At 50.0% G+C, this 14,615-nt stretch overlaps 2 protein-coding genes across 3 annotated transcripts; one reads left to right on the top strand and one right to left on the bottom strand.

Annotated features, from left to right (window-relative positions):
• Positions 1-209: 209 nt before the first annotated feature.
• Positions 210-1,458, bottom strand: LOC122190688 (cytochrome c oxidase assembly factor 4 homolog, mitochondrial). Of its 2 annotated transcripts, none has more exons than XM_042890776.1 (2): positions 1,391-1,458; positions 210-687 (listed from the first exon to the last, which is right to left on the bottom strand). In XM_042890776.1, the coding sequence occupies exon 2, from the start codon at positions 663-665 to the stop codon at positions 408-410; it is 258 nt and encodes an 85-aa protein (XP_042746710.1). In that variant the 5' UTR covers positions 666-687; positions 1,391-1,458; the 3' UTR covers positions 210-407. The 2 variants fall into 2 exon arrangements, with proteins under 2 accessions (XP_042746710.1, XP_042746709.1); XM_042890775.1 differs by lacking the exon at positions 1,391-1,458 and adding an exon at positions 1,257-1,347.
• Positions 1,459-1,534: 76 nt separating this feature from the next.
• Positions 1,535-13,675, top strand: PAAF1 (proteasomal ATPase associated factor 1). The gene is made up of 11 exons (XM_042890777.1): positions 1,535-1,610; positions 1,693-1,733; positions 3,226-3,329; positions 3,824-3,913; positions 7,925-8,023; positions 8,612-8,762; positions 10,855-11,049; positions 11,341-11,432; positions 12,507-12,622; positions 13,116-13,198; positions 13,557-13,675. Exons 1-11 carry the CDS (start codon positions 1,564-1,566, stop codon positions 13,658-13,660), a joined length of 1,122 nt encoding a protein of 373 aa, XP_042746711.1. The 5' UTR covers positions 1,535-1,563; the 3' UTR covers positions 13,661-13,675.
• The last annotated feature ends 940 nt before the right edge of the window (positions 13,676-14,615 follow it).

Below are 14,615 nucleotides of genomic sequence, written 5' to 3'. Positions count from 1 at the left end.
TCTCCAACCCCAAATATTTTTGGGCCTTCCCAGAAGAGAGCAGCTCACCCTCCAGAGGCTGAAAGCTTTGAGAAGGGTAGAGTGGAAATCCTGGTGTGAGTACCCCAGTGCTTTGGGCTGCTGCCTCATTGATTAAACCTTTATTGTATGGTACTGCCATAGTGCAGCAGTCCCCTCTGTGCTTTGCATAAAGACATGAGTTCTTCAGCTAGGAGAAATGCCATCACATTTAATTTCCTGGCTTAAAATGAAGATGATTGAAGCAAGATAACAATCCACTTTAAAAAAAAAAATAGGAAAAATAACAGGATATGTGTCCCATAGCACAGCCCACATCTCTGGGGGACTGATAGAGCTGTCAGGGTGCCTGGTGCAGTGTCCCTCCTGGAGGTTCAGTCCTGGGAGCTTCAATCTCCATGGGGGGAGCATTGGGGTGGGTTGGGGTGCAGCTCCTCAGGGTGTGGGCGCTGCTGCCGGGCCATGCACTGCCGGAAGGCCTGGACCTGAGCCTGGCAGCGCCGCCAGTCCCGCTGCTCTGCCATGCACTCCTGCAGTGCCCAGTGCTGCTCTGCACAGCCCGTCCGTGACACCATGGCCTCCACTGGATCCTCCTCCTCTTCCTCCTGCGATTTAGGACGGCTCCAGGCATGTCCAGGCTTTGCCATAGCTCCGGTTCCTAGAGCGGGGCTGGAGGGTGATGGAAGATCAGGGTGCTGCCTCCCATGACTGCTCTGATGATTGGGGGCATTTTCTTTTTAGGTGGTACAGAACCACCACCTTTCTTCCCCCCCCAGCCTATGGATACACCCCATACAATCTCCATGACACCCAGCACCTCCCATACCTCTACGGGTACCTGGAAATCCCCATGCAACCCTCAGGGCACCCAGAACCTCCCCATACCTTTATGAGTGCTCAGCACCCCCTTCCTCCTCCCCTCCCCCCCGGTGGAACCCAGCATCGTCTATACCTCTATGGGCACCCAGTAACCCCCTGCACCCCCACAGCACCCATGTGTCTCCCAGGGGTGCCCAGCAATCCCCATACACCCTCCAGAGCACCCAGTACCCCCCATAAAACCCAGTATTCCTCCATATGCCTCAAGGACACTCACAACCTCCCATACCCTTACGAATACTCAGCACCCCTATGTTGCCCCCCAGCTCACCCCACACGCCCATGGGTTCTCAGCTGTCCTCCACATCACCCAGTACCCTCCATACGCCCCCCCAGAGCACACTACACCCCCCACGTACCCCTCCCTGGGCATCCAGCGGATCCCAAACCCATATGAGCGCCTCCATACAACACCCAGAGGGCTCATCACCTCCTACGCGCCCAGACCCTCCCTCCCCCAGTATCCCCTATAGGGGTTCAGCTCCCTCCATACCTCTTTAACTCTGCGCGGCCCCTTTAAAGCTGACTTCCGTGTAGACACTTCCGGGGCGGGGAGAAGTCGCGAAACGCTCGCTCATTGGAGGGCGCCTGGACCTTCCGCTTCCGCCCCGCGTGGGTGCTGACGGGAAAGAGGAAGGCGGAAGAGGAAGGGGGTGTAGCGTCAAGATGGCGGCGACGCTGCGGATCCAGAGCGACTGGAGTCAGGCGCTGAGGTGGGAGCTGCCCCTCGGTCCCTTTCCAGCCCCAATCTCCTTCTCCCGGCCCCGCGGTCACCGCCGGTCTTTCTCTCCGCAGGAGGGATGAGGGCGAGGCCTGGCTGAGCTGCCGCAGCCCGGGTGAGCGCTGAGGGCGACCTGTGGAGCGCCTGGGTGGGGGTGGTGCGGCCTGAGGGGGGTGGGAGCTGAAGGGTGGAGTGGTGGCCTGGGGATGTCATTTAAGGAGAAATAACCCCGCGGGTCGAGGGAGCTGGGACCTGTTGGGAGCTGTGGGGTCGGAGGGTTGAGGGTGGTTGTGGAGGGGGTACGAGGGTAAGGAAGGTTGTGGGGGTATTGAGAAGAGTGGAGGGCGTTTTGAGAGGGGGCGTGAGATAGAGAAATAAGGGTGGTTCTGGGGAAATCTGGGGGTTAGATGGAGGGAGTGGGGAAAGTTTTGGGGGGGACTTTTTAGGTTAGGTGTAGGGTGAAGGTGGCTGGGGGTTTTGGGAGATGAAGATGGTTGGGGGTGGGCTGTGAGTAGGGAGTGAGGGGAGTTTTGGGGAGAGAGAAATAAATCTGCAGGTTAAGAAGAGGGAATGAGAGTGGTTTGGTTTGGGGAAACGGGGTTAAGAGGGGGTGAGGATGGCTTGGTGAGGCCTTGTGGGTTAGGAAGAGGTGGGTAAAGATGGTTTGGTGGGAGTTAGGAGGGGGTGAGAATGGTTTGAGGTGATGAGAGCAGTTTTGGGAGTGTTCTGGGGATAAGGACAGGGTGAGGATGGTTTGAGGAGTGGGAATAGTCTGTGGATTAGGAAGGAGGGGTGAGAATGGTTTGGTGGGGGATAGTTTAAGAGACTCGTTTTGATTAAGAGAGGGTGGGAATGTTTTTGGATGGGTTAGGACAGGAGTGAAGATAGTTTTGGGTGGACAGTGTGGGTTCGGAGAGGGTGAGGAGGGAGGTCTGTGTGTTAGAAGGAGGGAGTAGAAGTGGTTTTGCAAGAAGCGCTATAGGTTAGGAAAGGATTGGAGGTTTGTGGGGGGATGCTGTGGGTTAAGTAGAGGGGTGAGAATGTCTTGGGGGGCACCCCATGGGTTAGGATGGTTTGAGAGATGCCTGAGGATTGGGTGGGTGGTGAAGATGATATGAGGGGGGACTGTGAGTTAGGATGAGTGGAGTGATGACAGTATGGGGAAGCTCCACAGGTTAGGAGGAGAGGGTGAGGACAGTTTAGAGGAGTCATAGAATCATGATAGAATGGCCTGGGTTGAAAAGGAGTACAGTGCTCATCCAGTTCCAACACCCTGCTGTGTGCAGGGTTGCCAGCCAGCAGCCCAAGCTGCCCAGAGCCGCATCCAGCCTGGCCTTGAATGCCTCCACAACCTCCTTGGGTAACCTGTTCCAGAGTGTTAGGAGGTGGTGAGAGTGGTTTTGGGGGTAGGGAGCAGAGGGCTGTGGATTAGGAAGAGAGAATGAGAATGGTTTATTGGGAGGGAGGAGGAGGAAGCAGTGGTTAGGAGGGTGTGAGGATAGTTTTGTGGGCACCTGCAGGTTAAGAAGAGGGTTGAAGGTAGTTTAGGGATGAACCCTGTGGGTTAAATGTGAGGAGGTTGAGCTGATGGCTGCTGATCTCTGCAGGGAAGCCCACGCTGTACGGCAGCCTGACCCGCCGTGGGCTCAGCACCGATGGCGTCCCTGACATCGCTGCCTCCGAGGGCTTTGTGGTTGGCGAAGTCACCAAGGTGACAGGGCTGGGGGAAATGTGGGCTTAGTAACTGCTTTCCACAGCTGAAGGGGCCGTAGCCTTCGTGCAGCTGAAACAGTCGCTGTCACCTGGTCTGCCTCTGTGCGGTGCTCAGGTGTCTGTGGAGGTTGTAGTGAAGTGTGGTCGAGCTCTTAGCCCAGGTGACAGCTGTAAGATGAGAGCTGATGGCTTCGAGTTGCACTGGGAACGGGTCAGATTGAAAAGGAGGAAAAAAAATCTGCTTTGAAAATGTTGTAATGCACATCATTACACGGCTACCCAGGATGTGGTGAAATTACCACCCCTGGAGGTGTTCCAAAGTCGTGGGGGTTGGGCTGGGGTTGGGGATCTTTGAGTTCTTTTCAAAGGTTGAAATTGATGTGGTAATATTTCTCTGCATCTCTCATCACCAGTTGGCTGTAAGCTGTTTGTGCCCCAGGCGTTTACGAGCGTTTCAGAAGGACTAACAGCACTTGTGCTTTTCTCCCCTAGAAAAGCATTCTCATTTCTTGTCCTCATGAGAATGCATCCACCAAATTCTTGGCACCGTACACAACTTTTTCCAGGATTCATCAGAAAAGTGTAAGTGACCTTGCTCTGTAAGAAATAGCTGGCAGTGACTGAATGCTTTCATGATGCACCTGACTGCTCTGTTCCTGGTCAAGTGATAACTTTGTGTGTAAACTGGTTAGTAAACCACATCAGACCTTATACATAACAGCAACGATGCTGGTAAAGCTTCACACACACAAAAAAAGTCCAAGATTCTATAGATGCTTGCGTGTTACCTCTTAAAACTGATCTGTTTTATTTCATGGCTGTTTGTGCTGTTATATTCCTGGAGGTTCCTGAAGTTCAAATTGCCTTGTAACAGTTGTAAGAAACTGGATGCTTGACTGGGACTGGGTAATATTTGAGTCTGACTTTATTTTCTCTTTTGATAATAAATCAATTAAAAGATCCAAGTGATTTCCTGATTTCCCTGTATTTCCTAGGTTATTTCATATGATTTTTTTTCATATTAAAGTTTTGATGTGAGCACTGGAGTATATTTATTGTTCCTTGCAAGGGGGTGCAGTAGAGGAGTAGTTGTAGAGGAGTCTGACAGCTAAAAGAGCCACAGGGATGTGAGAGGAATTGGGCTGGGGTTTCTGAGGGTGCTCTGGGAAGTCTGGTTGGCTTCCCAGCACAGAGCATGGCTGAATGCTCAGGGCTGAGCTGTGGATACCAGAACCTGGTGTTATGGAGCTGCAGGTAGTAAATGAGTTTGGAGAAGGCCCTGCTGCTGGTAGGTTTGTTTTCTTTGTGATCAACAAGAAACTTGAATTTCCCAGTGCCACAGAGACCAGATGTGGCCTTCTTGGAACGTTTCCTCTTCTAGTTGTCACTTTGGTTCACAGAATCACTTTTTAACCACTTTCTTGCAAGTGCTCTAATCTGCTCATATTCTATTCCATGGTGGATTCCACTGTGGAGTCATTAGATAGAGGCATTAGTATGTCCAAAAAAAAAAACCCCACAAGACAAAAGAGGCTCCGTGCACTGAGCTCTTCATTTTTATGAAACCTCCTCCTGTTTGCAGTGCTCGTTTGCTGTCATTTAATGAAGCTGTCTGTGATGCTTGCCATAACACAGCTGCATTGAGCTTCCATTTGCAGGGTCAGTGGAGCAGCCAGGAATTGAATGCTGTGTGCATTCATCTTAATCTGGTTGGGATTTCAGAGACTACAAAAGCTCAACTTGTATTTTAAAATGTATGTTCATCAACTTGCCACTTACTTTAATGAGACCTGCTTGTTTTATGGAGCAATCCTCTTTCTTGCACCTTGCAGTCTGGGGGTGCAAGAAGCACAGCTCCTCCCTGATACAGAGCAGCCAACTTGGACCTGAAATTTCCTTTTTGCACTGTGGAGGAAGACAAAGTTGGCTTTGCTGGGCAGTGATCTGTGCATTTGCTGAATGCTTCACCCTGATAGGGAAATGATCCAAGAAATGATGGAGCTTGCAGCCTGCACGCACAGCCAGCTGCCCTAATGGGAGCCCCTGATGGCTTCCACTGTACACCTGACTCGTGATTTATTGAGTAAATTGTTGTGATAAACTCAGCAGAAAATGCTGAAAAGCAAAGTTTGTGTTAATGAAGCTTAACAGCAATATAAATCGAGATGCCTTTTGGCATTTTGAGGCAATTCCACATCTCTGCAGCTGTTTTAAAAGGCAGTGGGGCTGTGCTGAGCCCAGGCTTGGCACAGAGGCAGCTCCTGAGGCAGAGGTGAATCACTTCTCTCAGCTCTGTGCTACTGAAGGGTTCCCAGCTGCCCTTTTGTGTGATAAATGCAGTCAACATTCACAGCATAGCAAAATGGAAATGCAGGCAGAAGTGTTGAGTCTGCTGTCAGAGGGCTGTGATGGCTTGCAGCTGTGCTACAGAGCTCCTCTGGCAGCAGCTGAAGCAATATCCATTAATGTGTGGATGAGTTTAAAGCTCAGCTCCTGTTGCCCTGCTTACCTGCTGCTGCTTGTTCTGAGTGCTCATGCTTGCCCTTGCCTGTTTCTGTATCCCTCCTGAGCACCTGGGAGTGCCATACATCAGCGAGGTGTTTTGTTCTTGTGTAACATCCTTCACAGGCTGCTTTTTGCTTAACAGAGAGCAAATTGCCACGGGTTGTGGTGTTAAATTAAGCATCGCCCAGGTTAACCACATGTAAGTAAACGTGTTTAATGGCTTTTTTAATAGCTAAGGCACTGCCTTTTCCTTCAGTATCTTCTAACTCCTGTTTTAATTCCCAAACTGGCTTTATTTAAAGTGGAGGCACAAACTCTGGGTGATGCATGTGCACAATAAGGTGCCATAAGAACTGCAGTCTGCATTCCTCAGTGTGACTTCTCGCAGTGGGTTGGTGTTTCTCGTGTCTGTCGGTGGCTTTTGCCACTGCAGTGCTTTCTTTTAATCCACAGAATGCAAACAGAATCACTTGGAAGGTTCTGAAGGTAATGCAGTGTGAATCCAACAGCCTCCAATTCTTGTAAGAGAAGGCAGCGTTCTTCTAGTCAGCAGTGACATCTTCACTGCTTCCAGCAGGATGCAGTGCTGCCGTTAACCCTTGCTCTAACAAAACCCAGGTGTTTTTTCTGCCTTTTATTGCAGTCCATTTGGAAACCTCTATCTTGCAGTGTGCTCCTGCAGCTCAGAAAGCAAATGGGATCCTGGGCTCCATCAGCAGAGGGGTGGCCAGCAGGGACAGGGAGGTGATTGTCCCTCTCTGCTCTGCTCTTGTGAGGCCCCATCTGCAGCACTGCGTCCAGGGCTGGAGCCCCCAGCACAAGAAAGACAGGGAGCTGTTGGAGAGGAGCCACAGAGATGAGCAGAGGGCTGCAGCACCTCCCTACAAAGACAGGCTGAGGGAGCTGAGCAGCCTGGGCTGCTGTGAAATGTGGAGGTTGGTGGCCCTGCCTGTGGTGGGGGGGGTTGGAGCTTCATGATCCTTGAGGTCCCTTCCAACCCGGGCCGTTCTATGATATCAGGTGTAGTTTCCCTGTTACCTTACATCACTTCATCCACAACTGCAACACATCTTCCTTTCTCAGTGGCAGCAGTAATGTCTTTCATTGTGGGAATGGTGATCCTGTTAGGGGAGTGTGAGTTTAACATCTGTTGTCTTCCAAGGTACTCAGGTGTGCTGGTGTTAACGCAGAGCATGCAGTTGTTTGTACCCTGCTGTCACAGAGCCCTTCTGAGGAGACAGCCTGCTTGCATCAAATCAGTTTTAGTTCAGTGTTTTGGGAAACTTTGGCTCCATAGGTATCTTAAGCAGTGTCTGCAAGCTGGGCAGGCAGGGAGTGCAGTTATCTGGGGTTGTGAGGAGCAGCTTAGCTCATTGCTTAACTGCATATGATAGTTGCTGGGAAAATCCAAGCTTCATCTGCTTCATCTGGAGTGAGCCTAAAATCCAACCTCTTTCCATGCAGCTCTCTGACTCAGCATTGCTCTTCTCTCTGCTTTGCACATCTCCGCAGTGAAACAAGCAGAGAATAACAATTTTTTTTGTGTCTGGTTGGTGGCAATTAGAAGAAATCTGGGGTGCTTTGTGCCAGCTTCTGGTCCCCCAGCTCATCTCATCATAGAATATCCTGGGTTGCAAAGGAGCACAGTGCTCATCCAGCTCCAAGCCCTGCTGTGTGCAGGTCGCCAACCAGCAGCCCAGGCTGCCCAGAGCCACATCCAGCCTGGCCTTGAATGCCTGCAGGGATGGATGGGGCATCCACAGCCTCCTTGGGCAACCTGTTCATTTCATTATCCTCTCTTCATGTAAAGGCATAATTGGTGGCTCAAAATGTATTGAGTTTGAGGAGACAGAGTCAGTGAGCTTAAGGATGTTAAATGTTAGGGGGTGTTACTGAGCTGAAATCTGTAGCTGAATGTATGGGCACTTCCAGGTGTTTTTAAAGAGTTAAGCAATCTGTCTTGGTGAGATAATTGTGCTGGATGATGTACTTAGCACATCTCCCGTGGGGTTGTACGTTCTTGAGCAGGAATTGCTATGTACAGAATCACCTAAAGCTAACATATTGTGTGTTTTGTCCCTCCTGCAGATTACCTGTCTGGATATTTCCAGTGGTGGGGGCCTCGGCGTGTCTACCAGCACAGATGGGACCATGAAGATCTGGCAGGCTGCAAATGGAGAAATAAGAGTAAGAGCAGCAGCTTTATTTGGTTTTGTGTTGTCTCTGACATTGCAGTGTCCAGCTATGACCTGGGGCAGGCTGTCTGCATGCTGTGGGCAGGCAGGTGTCTGGTTCTTGATTGAAAAGCTGATGGGAATCTGTACATCTTAGAGGTTTTCTGCTGTGACTGTTGGAAAGCACAACTGCTCTGAAAAGAGAGAATGCTCATCAGTGTGATGAGAGCTCGAAGATGAGGAGTTACAGCTGGACTGCTGGAGGGAACTGACAGCTCCTAGCCTGCGTGCTGCAGGCACTGCTTTATTCTGTGATAGAGAAGAGGAGGAGAAACTGCCCGTGACACTTAATCTGTTATTAGAAACAAATGTAATTCCTTTGCTTTGCAGTGAGTGTTCACATAGCAGAGTGAGGCTGAAAGTGTCCCTTTTTGCCTGCCTAGAATTCAGATAAATCTGTCCCAGGAGTGCAGACCTGGAGGATCTGAGCTTAATCCTCCACCCACGTGGTAACACCCATCTCTCCAATGTCATAGCTCAAAAATTGCTTGGCATGAGGGTGATGACAATGGAACTAGCATGTAGTTCTTTGTTTTTCCAGAGACTATTGGAAGGCCATGTGTATGATGTGAATTGTTGCAGGTTTTTCCCATCTGGCCTTGTGGTTCTGAGTGGGGGAATGGATGCCCAGCTAAAGATCTGGTCAGCAGAAGATGCCAGCTGCGTAGTAACCTTTAAAGGTCACAAAGGAGGTACAGAGTACTTAGCCTTTAAAATGCTTAACCTGCCACGTGTGTGTCATTGCATTGCACTCAAGGGCTGACCTTCAGTCCCCAGCCTGCTGCACCTCGTGCTGTACGTTTGTGTTAGATCTCAGTGTGTTACATCTTCAGCCTCCAGGAATGTGAATAAAAAGGTCAGTGGTTGCTGTGTTAAACAGCTGAAGCTTTCTCTTGATGAGCTGAGGGAGGACACGATCCCTCAGCCTGTTGTGAGTGCCAGAGGTGGAGCTCTGGAGCTCTGATCTGCAGGAGTGGCCTTGCTGCTTGCAAGGAAGTGCCTCCTGCTCGTTCCCAGCTCATCATGCTTACCTTCAGTTGCTCCAGAGCCTCTTCCTTTTTATTTTCCTTTGCCTAGAAAAGCATGCAGCAGCTTTAAGAGATGTGCAGAAGGTGAATGGGCAGTTAGTGCCTTGAGGGTGCCATTCTCACTTTCAGCACCACGCTCAGCAAGAGCAGCTGCAAGGATGCTTCAATGAGGATTTCTCTGTCGAGGCTGGAATAAGCTTCTTCATTCTCAGATATTCAGCTCTGCCCTCTTTGATGATCTTGCTGCTGAAAATGACAATAAATTACTTGCATAGAGGATTCCTGGTCCACCTTCTGTGGTGCTTTGAGGGCTGTTTGCTGTGATTGCTACAAACTCTTCCCACTGACACTTTATTCCCAGTGGATTGCAAGGCATGGTGAGCCACCCAGAAAGCCTCCTGAGAGCAAGCTTTTGGGCAGAAATGTCTCCCATCCTTGGAGATCAGCGAGGTCAGGCTGGCCCAGGCTCTGAGCACCTGATGGAGATGTGGGTGTCCCTGTTCACTGCAGGGATTTGGAGCAGGTGGCCTTGAGACCGTGGCCAACTCAAATGATTCTATGGACAGAGCCTCTGACATAATCTCTGACAAGATTTGGTTTTCAGGACCATTCATTCAGAAGCAGTCTGAATTTATACGTGCTGCTTAAGCAAGCTCCTATTTTACTCCTGTTTACCAATTTAACAGTTGGGTGAGCGTGAGCAAGTCCAAGTGAGCTGCAGATGCAGCATGGGATGCCCAAAACACTGCTCAAATCCCACTTTCCTGAGCAAATAGCACAGCTCTGCACAGGCTCCTGTTCTCCCCGTCTCACAAGGTGCTTTGCTGAGGGCTGTGAGCCATGCAGCCACCTGCTGAAAGCCTGATTAACTTGTTTTGCACTGAACATGCTGTTGTTTTCGTGTGATCTAATTGCATGGCTTTAAAACAGATTCACACAAATGTAAGCAAAACGTGGCAGGCAGTGTGATGGTGTGATGGCATTGGGTCAGAACAGCTCTGTTTGATGCCTCCAAGGTTCACCTTCAGAACTCCAGCCCAAACTGCTTGGCTTCTGCTGATTCAGGCTTCCCCTGTTATTTCAGTTTGTGATGTTTAATGACTGCTTCTGTAGGGAAAGTATTAATTAAGTCTTCTAACCATCTGACTGTTCCCTTCCAGAAAAACACTGTCATGTTGGTTTTGTTGGCTTTTTTTTCAAATCTGGACTCAAAATGGAGCGGCTGGGGGCATTAGCATTTGCTAAGGCTGCTCTTTTGATGTTCCTGCAGCTGGGTAATAGAGATACTGCTTGCCCTGTGCAGCTTTTGGGATTATCCAGAGCTGTAGTTGGCAGTGCTGCAGGAGTGCTGGGCTAGACAGCTTCCTGCCCAAGCTAGAGGTGAACTTTGGAGCTAGAAACTTGGCAGGAGCTGCAGTATCAGCTAAGTCTGAGATGTGGGAGGTCATTGCCCAGTTCTGCTCCAAGTTACAGCTCACTGGGGGGGAAAGGGACCACAATTTAGGGGGTTTAACCAGGTGACTTGTAGAAATCCCTTCCAACCTCAGCCATACTGTGATGTTGGTAGCATCCCACCCTTGTGCAGCGTGCTGGCTCCCATGCTGATCCACTGGGAGCTGCTGTCTTTCACACAGACTCCTCTGTGGTCGTTGCCTCGGGGCTTGTAGGTGGGTGCATGGTTGCCCTGGGACATGTATGCTTCTGTCAGCCTTTGCCTTCTGTGCTGTCTCTGAACACGGCCTTTGCTTTGATGCAGGTATTTTGGATACTGCCATTGTGGATCGGGGAAGAAATGTCCTTTCCTGCTCTAGGGATGGCACTGCACGCCTCTGGGACTGTGGCAAATCCTCCTGTCTGGGTGTCATTGCTGACTGTGGCTCCCCCATCAACGGCATCGCTGTGGGCACTGCTGATGACTCAGTGAACCTGGGCACGCCTGAAAAAGCTCCCAGTAAGGAACATTCTGAAAGGACAACCTCTATTTCCCCTTTGTTTTGTCAGCTGGTGCTGCAGGTGTAATTCAGAGAGCGTGGCATGCTGCCTATACCTTCCCTAGGTCACCAGAATGCAGCCCTGTGGAGGAATTCAGCCTTACCTTCCAGCTTGGGTGGTTAAGACTGCAGTCTCGTTTGCTGTTGGCCTGCTTTGCATAAGAGGGGTTTCAGCAGTTGTGATCCCAACCATCTGACTTGAGGACATTGTCTCCCTGTGCTGCTGGAGTAAACTTTTGTCTTCCTCTCAGGTGAACGTGAGGTTGGGACGGAAGGGAAAATCCTGCTGCTGGCTCGAGAAGACAAGAAGCTGCAAGGAGTTGGGCTGCAGAGCAGGCAGATGGTAAGGAGGCTCAGACTATCAGTAATGCTTCCAAATACCCCTCTGCAGGAGGGGATGGGAACCAGGACTGTGCACACGCACTGGTTTTGTGCTCCTGTGTGAGTGCTCAGGAGCTGCTATCTATCCAGCTCTCTGGGGAGCAATGCCTTTGGAAGGGGTCCCAGGTTGCAGTGTTCTCCCCTGTATTTATTCACTGAAAGAGAGACTAAAGGCCAGTGCAATAAAGGGATCCTTTCTCTCCTTTTTTTCTGGGTAGGTTTATATATGGGGGGGGTTGAGGAGTAAGAATTGCTCATGTGTTCCACCCAGGTATGTGGCAAACTAAACAGCAGCCAGTAGGTATCATTGAGAATGCAGGAACTGAGGCTGTGTCTGCAGGGCTGCTGCTTTCCCAGCACTCCTTCCCTGTGGCCTGCTCAGGGGCTGCACAGCCATGCAGCTGGAGTGTAAAGTTGCTCTTTGTTTTGAATAGCATGTGAAGGGATCTGAGGTGTTCACCGACCCATTTCCCTCCAGCCAAGGGAAGGGAGTTAGCAGGTCTGAGGTCCTGAAGATCCTACAGGACTGTCCCAGGCTGTAGGACACAAACTTCTGGCATAGCAGATTTAATTCCTTGTGGAGAATGAAAATTGAGTGGAGCAGATGCTCACTGGTGAGTGGGGTGTCAAAGGCTTGGCTGGCAGTAATTTGCAGCCCTGCAGCAACGGTTGTGGCTCTGTGAGAAGGGAGCAGTCTTCACAAACCTGCTTTGCAGATCTGCTCTTGCTGCTGTGTCTGAAGACAAGTTTGAGCTCAGTGTTGGTCTGCCTGTCATGGTGTGATGGATCTCTTCTCCAGAGTGCCCCTGGGGCACTCACTGATGGCAGTAACCTCACTAATTTGGCACGTCTGGTTCTAGGGCACTGTTCTCCCACACATCTTGGAGCAGAGTTGAGAGGGTTATTAACCTACCTGTGGATTTGTGCCATGACTCACAGAAACAACCTTACTGACTGAGTAAATTGCTTCCTATTCCTGGCTGTCCTGCGGCTGCTTTGGCACATCTGTGACACTTGCTGTTTTTTATATTCCCAGGTGTTCCTCTTTGATGGATCTGATGCATTCAATTGCTGCACGTTCCTCTCAAGTACCTATTTCCTAGCAGGGACTCAGGATGGGAACATCTATCAGCTGGATGTGAGAAACACCAAGTGAGTGCATGCCTGGGGCTACAAGTACTGAATGGCAATTGTGGGTGGTTGTTTTCCTCTGAGGAAGAGTCAAATCAAAGGTTCTGGCAGACATTGCCTCTTCTGAAGGTGGATTCAGCCCAGGCAGTGGCACTGTGAGCTTTGGAGCCCCTTGGCATCTTTTCTTTCTCTTGGGGAGCACTCAGGAGGATGTTTGGCAGGAGATGCTCTGAGGTGGCTTTTACTGGTGTGAAGGGCAAGCTCCAAGCAAGGAGCATCCAGATGGATGGGGGAGGACAGGGGAGCCTGGCATGGAAAAACCTGAGAAGTCTTTCATGCACGATAAGCTCCAAGCTTGTGGCTGTTTTGGTAGGGATAATCCCTGTGTCTTAATGTTCTCCTTATGTATCTTCTAATCACTACCTCACATTCTTCTTTCAGCGCTCAGACTTTGGGATGGATTTTGATTTGTCCATAATGCTTTTCTTCTTCCTGTTCCTTTGTTTTTTTCCAGTGCTCCAATCCAAATAATTCACAGATCAGGAGCACCAGTGCTTTCTCTGTTCCCGTACAGAGATGGATTCATTGCCAGCCAAGGTAACTCAAGTGCTATGTAGAGATTGTGGAATTGAACTGAGCAGTTTTATGCTCTTTATGCCCTCTCTGATATACAAGCATTGGATGTCCAAGCCTCTAGAAGAGGGCTCAACCAAATGTCCATTGCAAAAAGGTGATGTAGTGGAACCTCCTATTACATAGTTGCTTTTTGCCTTGTGATTTTTCTTGTGCTCCCCCAGAACAGGGCCTGCATGGAGCTTCTCAATCATTACAGCCTTTTCCCATCTCACTGATGCCCTCACAGCACGTCTCCATGTTCTTTATAGAAAGAACACGGCCTGTTTTTACTCCTCACCCAATATTCCTTCCTTCCTTGGTGTTCTTTCTGCTTGCACAGGTGATGGAACGTGCTTTATCATCCAGCAAGACCTCGATTATGTCATCGACCTCACAGAGGCAGACTGTGACCCTGTGTACAAGGTAAGGAATATGGTGTGTTGACTGAAGTAGAGTGCTTGGGGAAAGGTGATGCTGAGCATCAGGCAGTTGCATTTACCTCAGGAATTGGCTGCCTGAGGTTTTCTGTTAATGTTTGGCATAAGCAAATGCTGTCAGCATCTCTCTGTGGTACGTGGTAGTATTATGTCCACTTTGCAGGAGTGGAACTGAAGCAGAGAACTAACTTAGTTGTGGAGTAGATCTGGCAGAATGGTTTTTTTTCTTGTAAGGAAGCTGGAATTTATCTGTGCTTGGGAGTTTATGGGGGTCAAAGCAACAACTGGCAGCACACTGCTGCCTGTCTTCAGCTCCTATGTGATGTGAGACCACAAAAGTACTTCAGCTCTGTGTCCACACAGATGGGAGGCAGTGAGCTGTGTTCCCTGGGCTCTGCACCACATGGTGCAGAGGATGGAAACTGAAGGAAATCAGCTTAGTTTTAAGTGGTTCCCCCTCCGCAGTCCTTTCCTGAGCTGATAAACACAAGTTTAGCATGCAGCATCATTCTGAGTCTGAAATGTGACCTGCAGAATTCAGGGAATCATAAAATCATGAAGGTTGGAAAAGACCTGTAAGGTTACCAACCCCAGCACATCCCACCGTGCCCCCTGCCTGCCCCCATCCCTCAGTGCCACATCCCCACGGCTCTTGAACAACCCAGGGATGGTGACTCCTCCACTCCCTGGGCAGCTGTGCCACTGCATCAGCACACTTTAGACAATGCTTCTTAATACCCCACTGACCCCTCCTGTGGTGCAGTGTGATGCCTTGACCTCTTCTCCTACCAAATTCAGCAGTACCCAAACCCCTTTACCCTTCAGATCTATCAAAAGACCCTTTATGTGAGCACTTACCTGCCCACCTCTGAGACAGGAGTGAAATCTTCAGCAAATTCATACAATTGTAGAATGACAGAATGGCCTGGGTTGCACAGGAGCACAGCGCTCATCCAGCTCCA

Source organism: Lagopus leucura, unplaced genomic scaffold (genome assembly GCF_019238085.1).
Source record: "Lagopus leucura isolate 7727_CA_CO unplaced genomic scaffold, USGS_WTPT01 32814-0_obj-0_obj, whole genome shotgun sequence".
NCBI classification, from domain to species: Eukaryota; Metazoa; Chordata; class Aves; order Galliformes; family Phasianidae; genus Lagopus; species Lagopus leucura.
Note: the sequence above shows the minus strand (reverse complement) of the source record. Positions and strands in the feature narration are given on the sequence as shown.

Bases quoted from the DNA above. Each gene is read 5' to 3' on its own strand.
- LOC122190688 (XM_042890775.1), bottom strand. From the start codon at position 1,324: ATGAGCCCTCTGGGTGTTGTATGGAGGCGCTCATATGGGTTTGGGATC. The intron at 688-1,256 runs GTACGTGGGGGG...ATCACCCTCCAG, and splicing joins CGCTGGATGCCCAGGGAGGG to CCCCGCTCTAGGAACCGGAG.
- PAAF1 (XM_042890777.1), top strand. From the start codon at position 1,564: ATGGCGGCGACGCTGCGGATCCAGAGCGACTGGAGTCAGGCGCTGAG. The intron at 12,623-13,115 runs GTGAGTGCATGC...GTTTTTTTCCAG, and splicing joins CTGGATGTGAGAAACACCAA to TGCTCCAATCCAAATAATTC. The intron at 13,199-13,556 runs GTAACTCAAGTG...CTGCTTGCACAG, and splicing joins TGGATTCATTGCCAGCCAAG to GTGATGGAACGTGCTTTATC.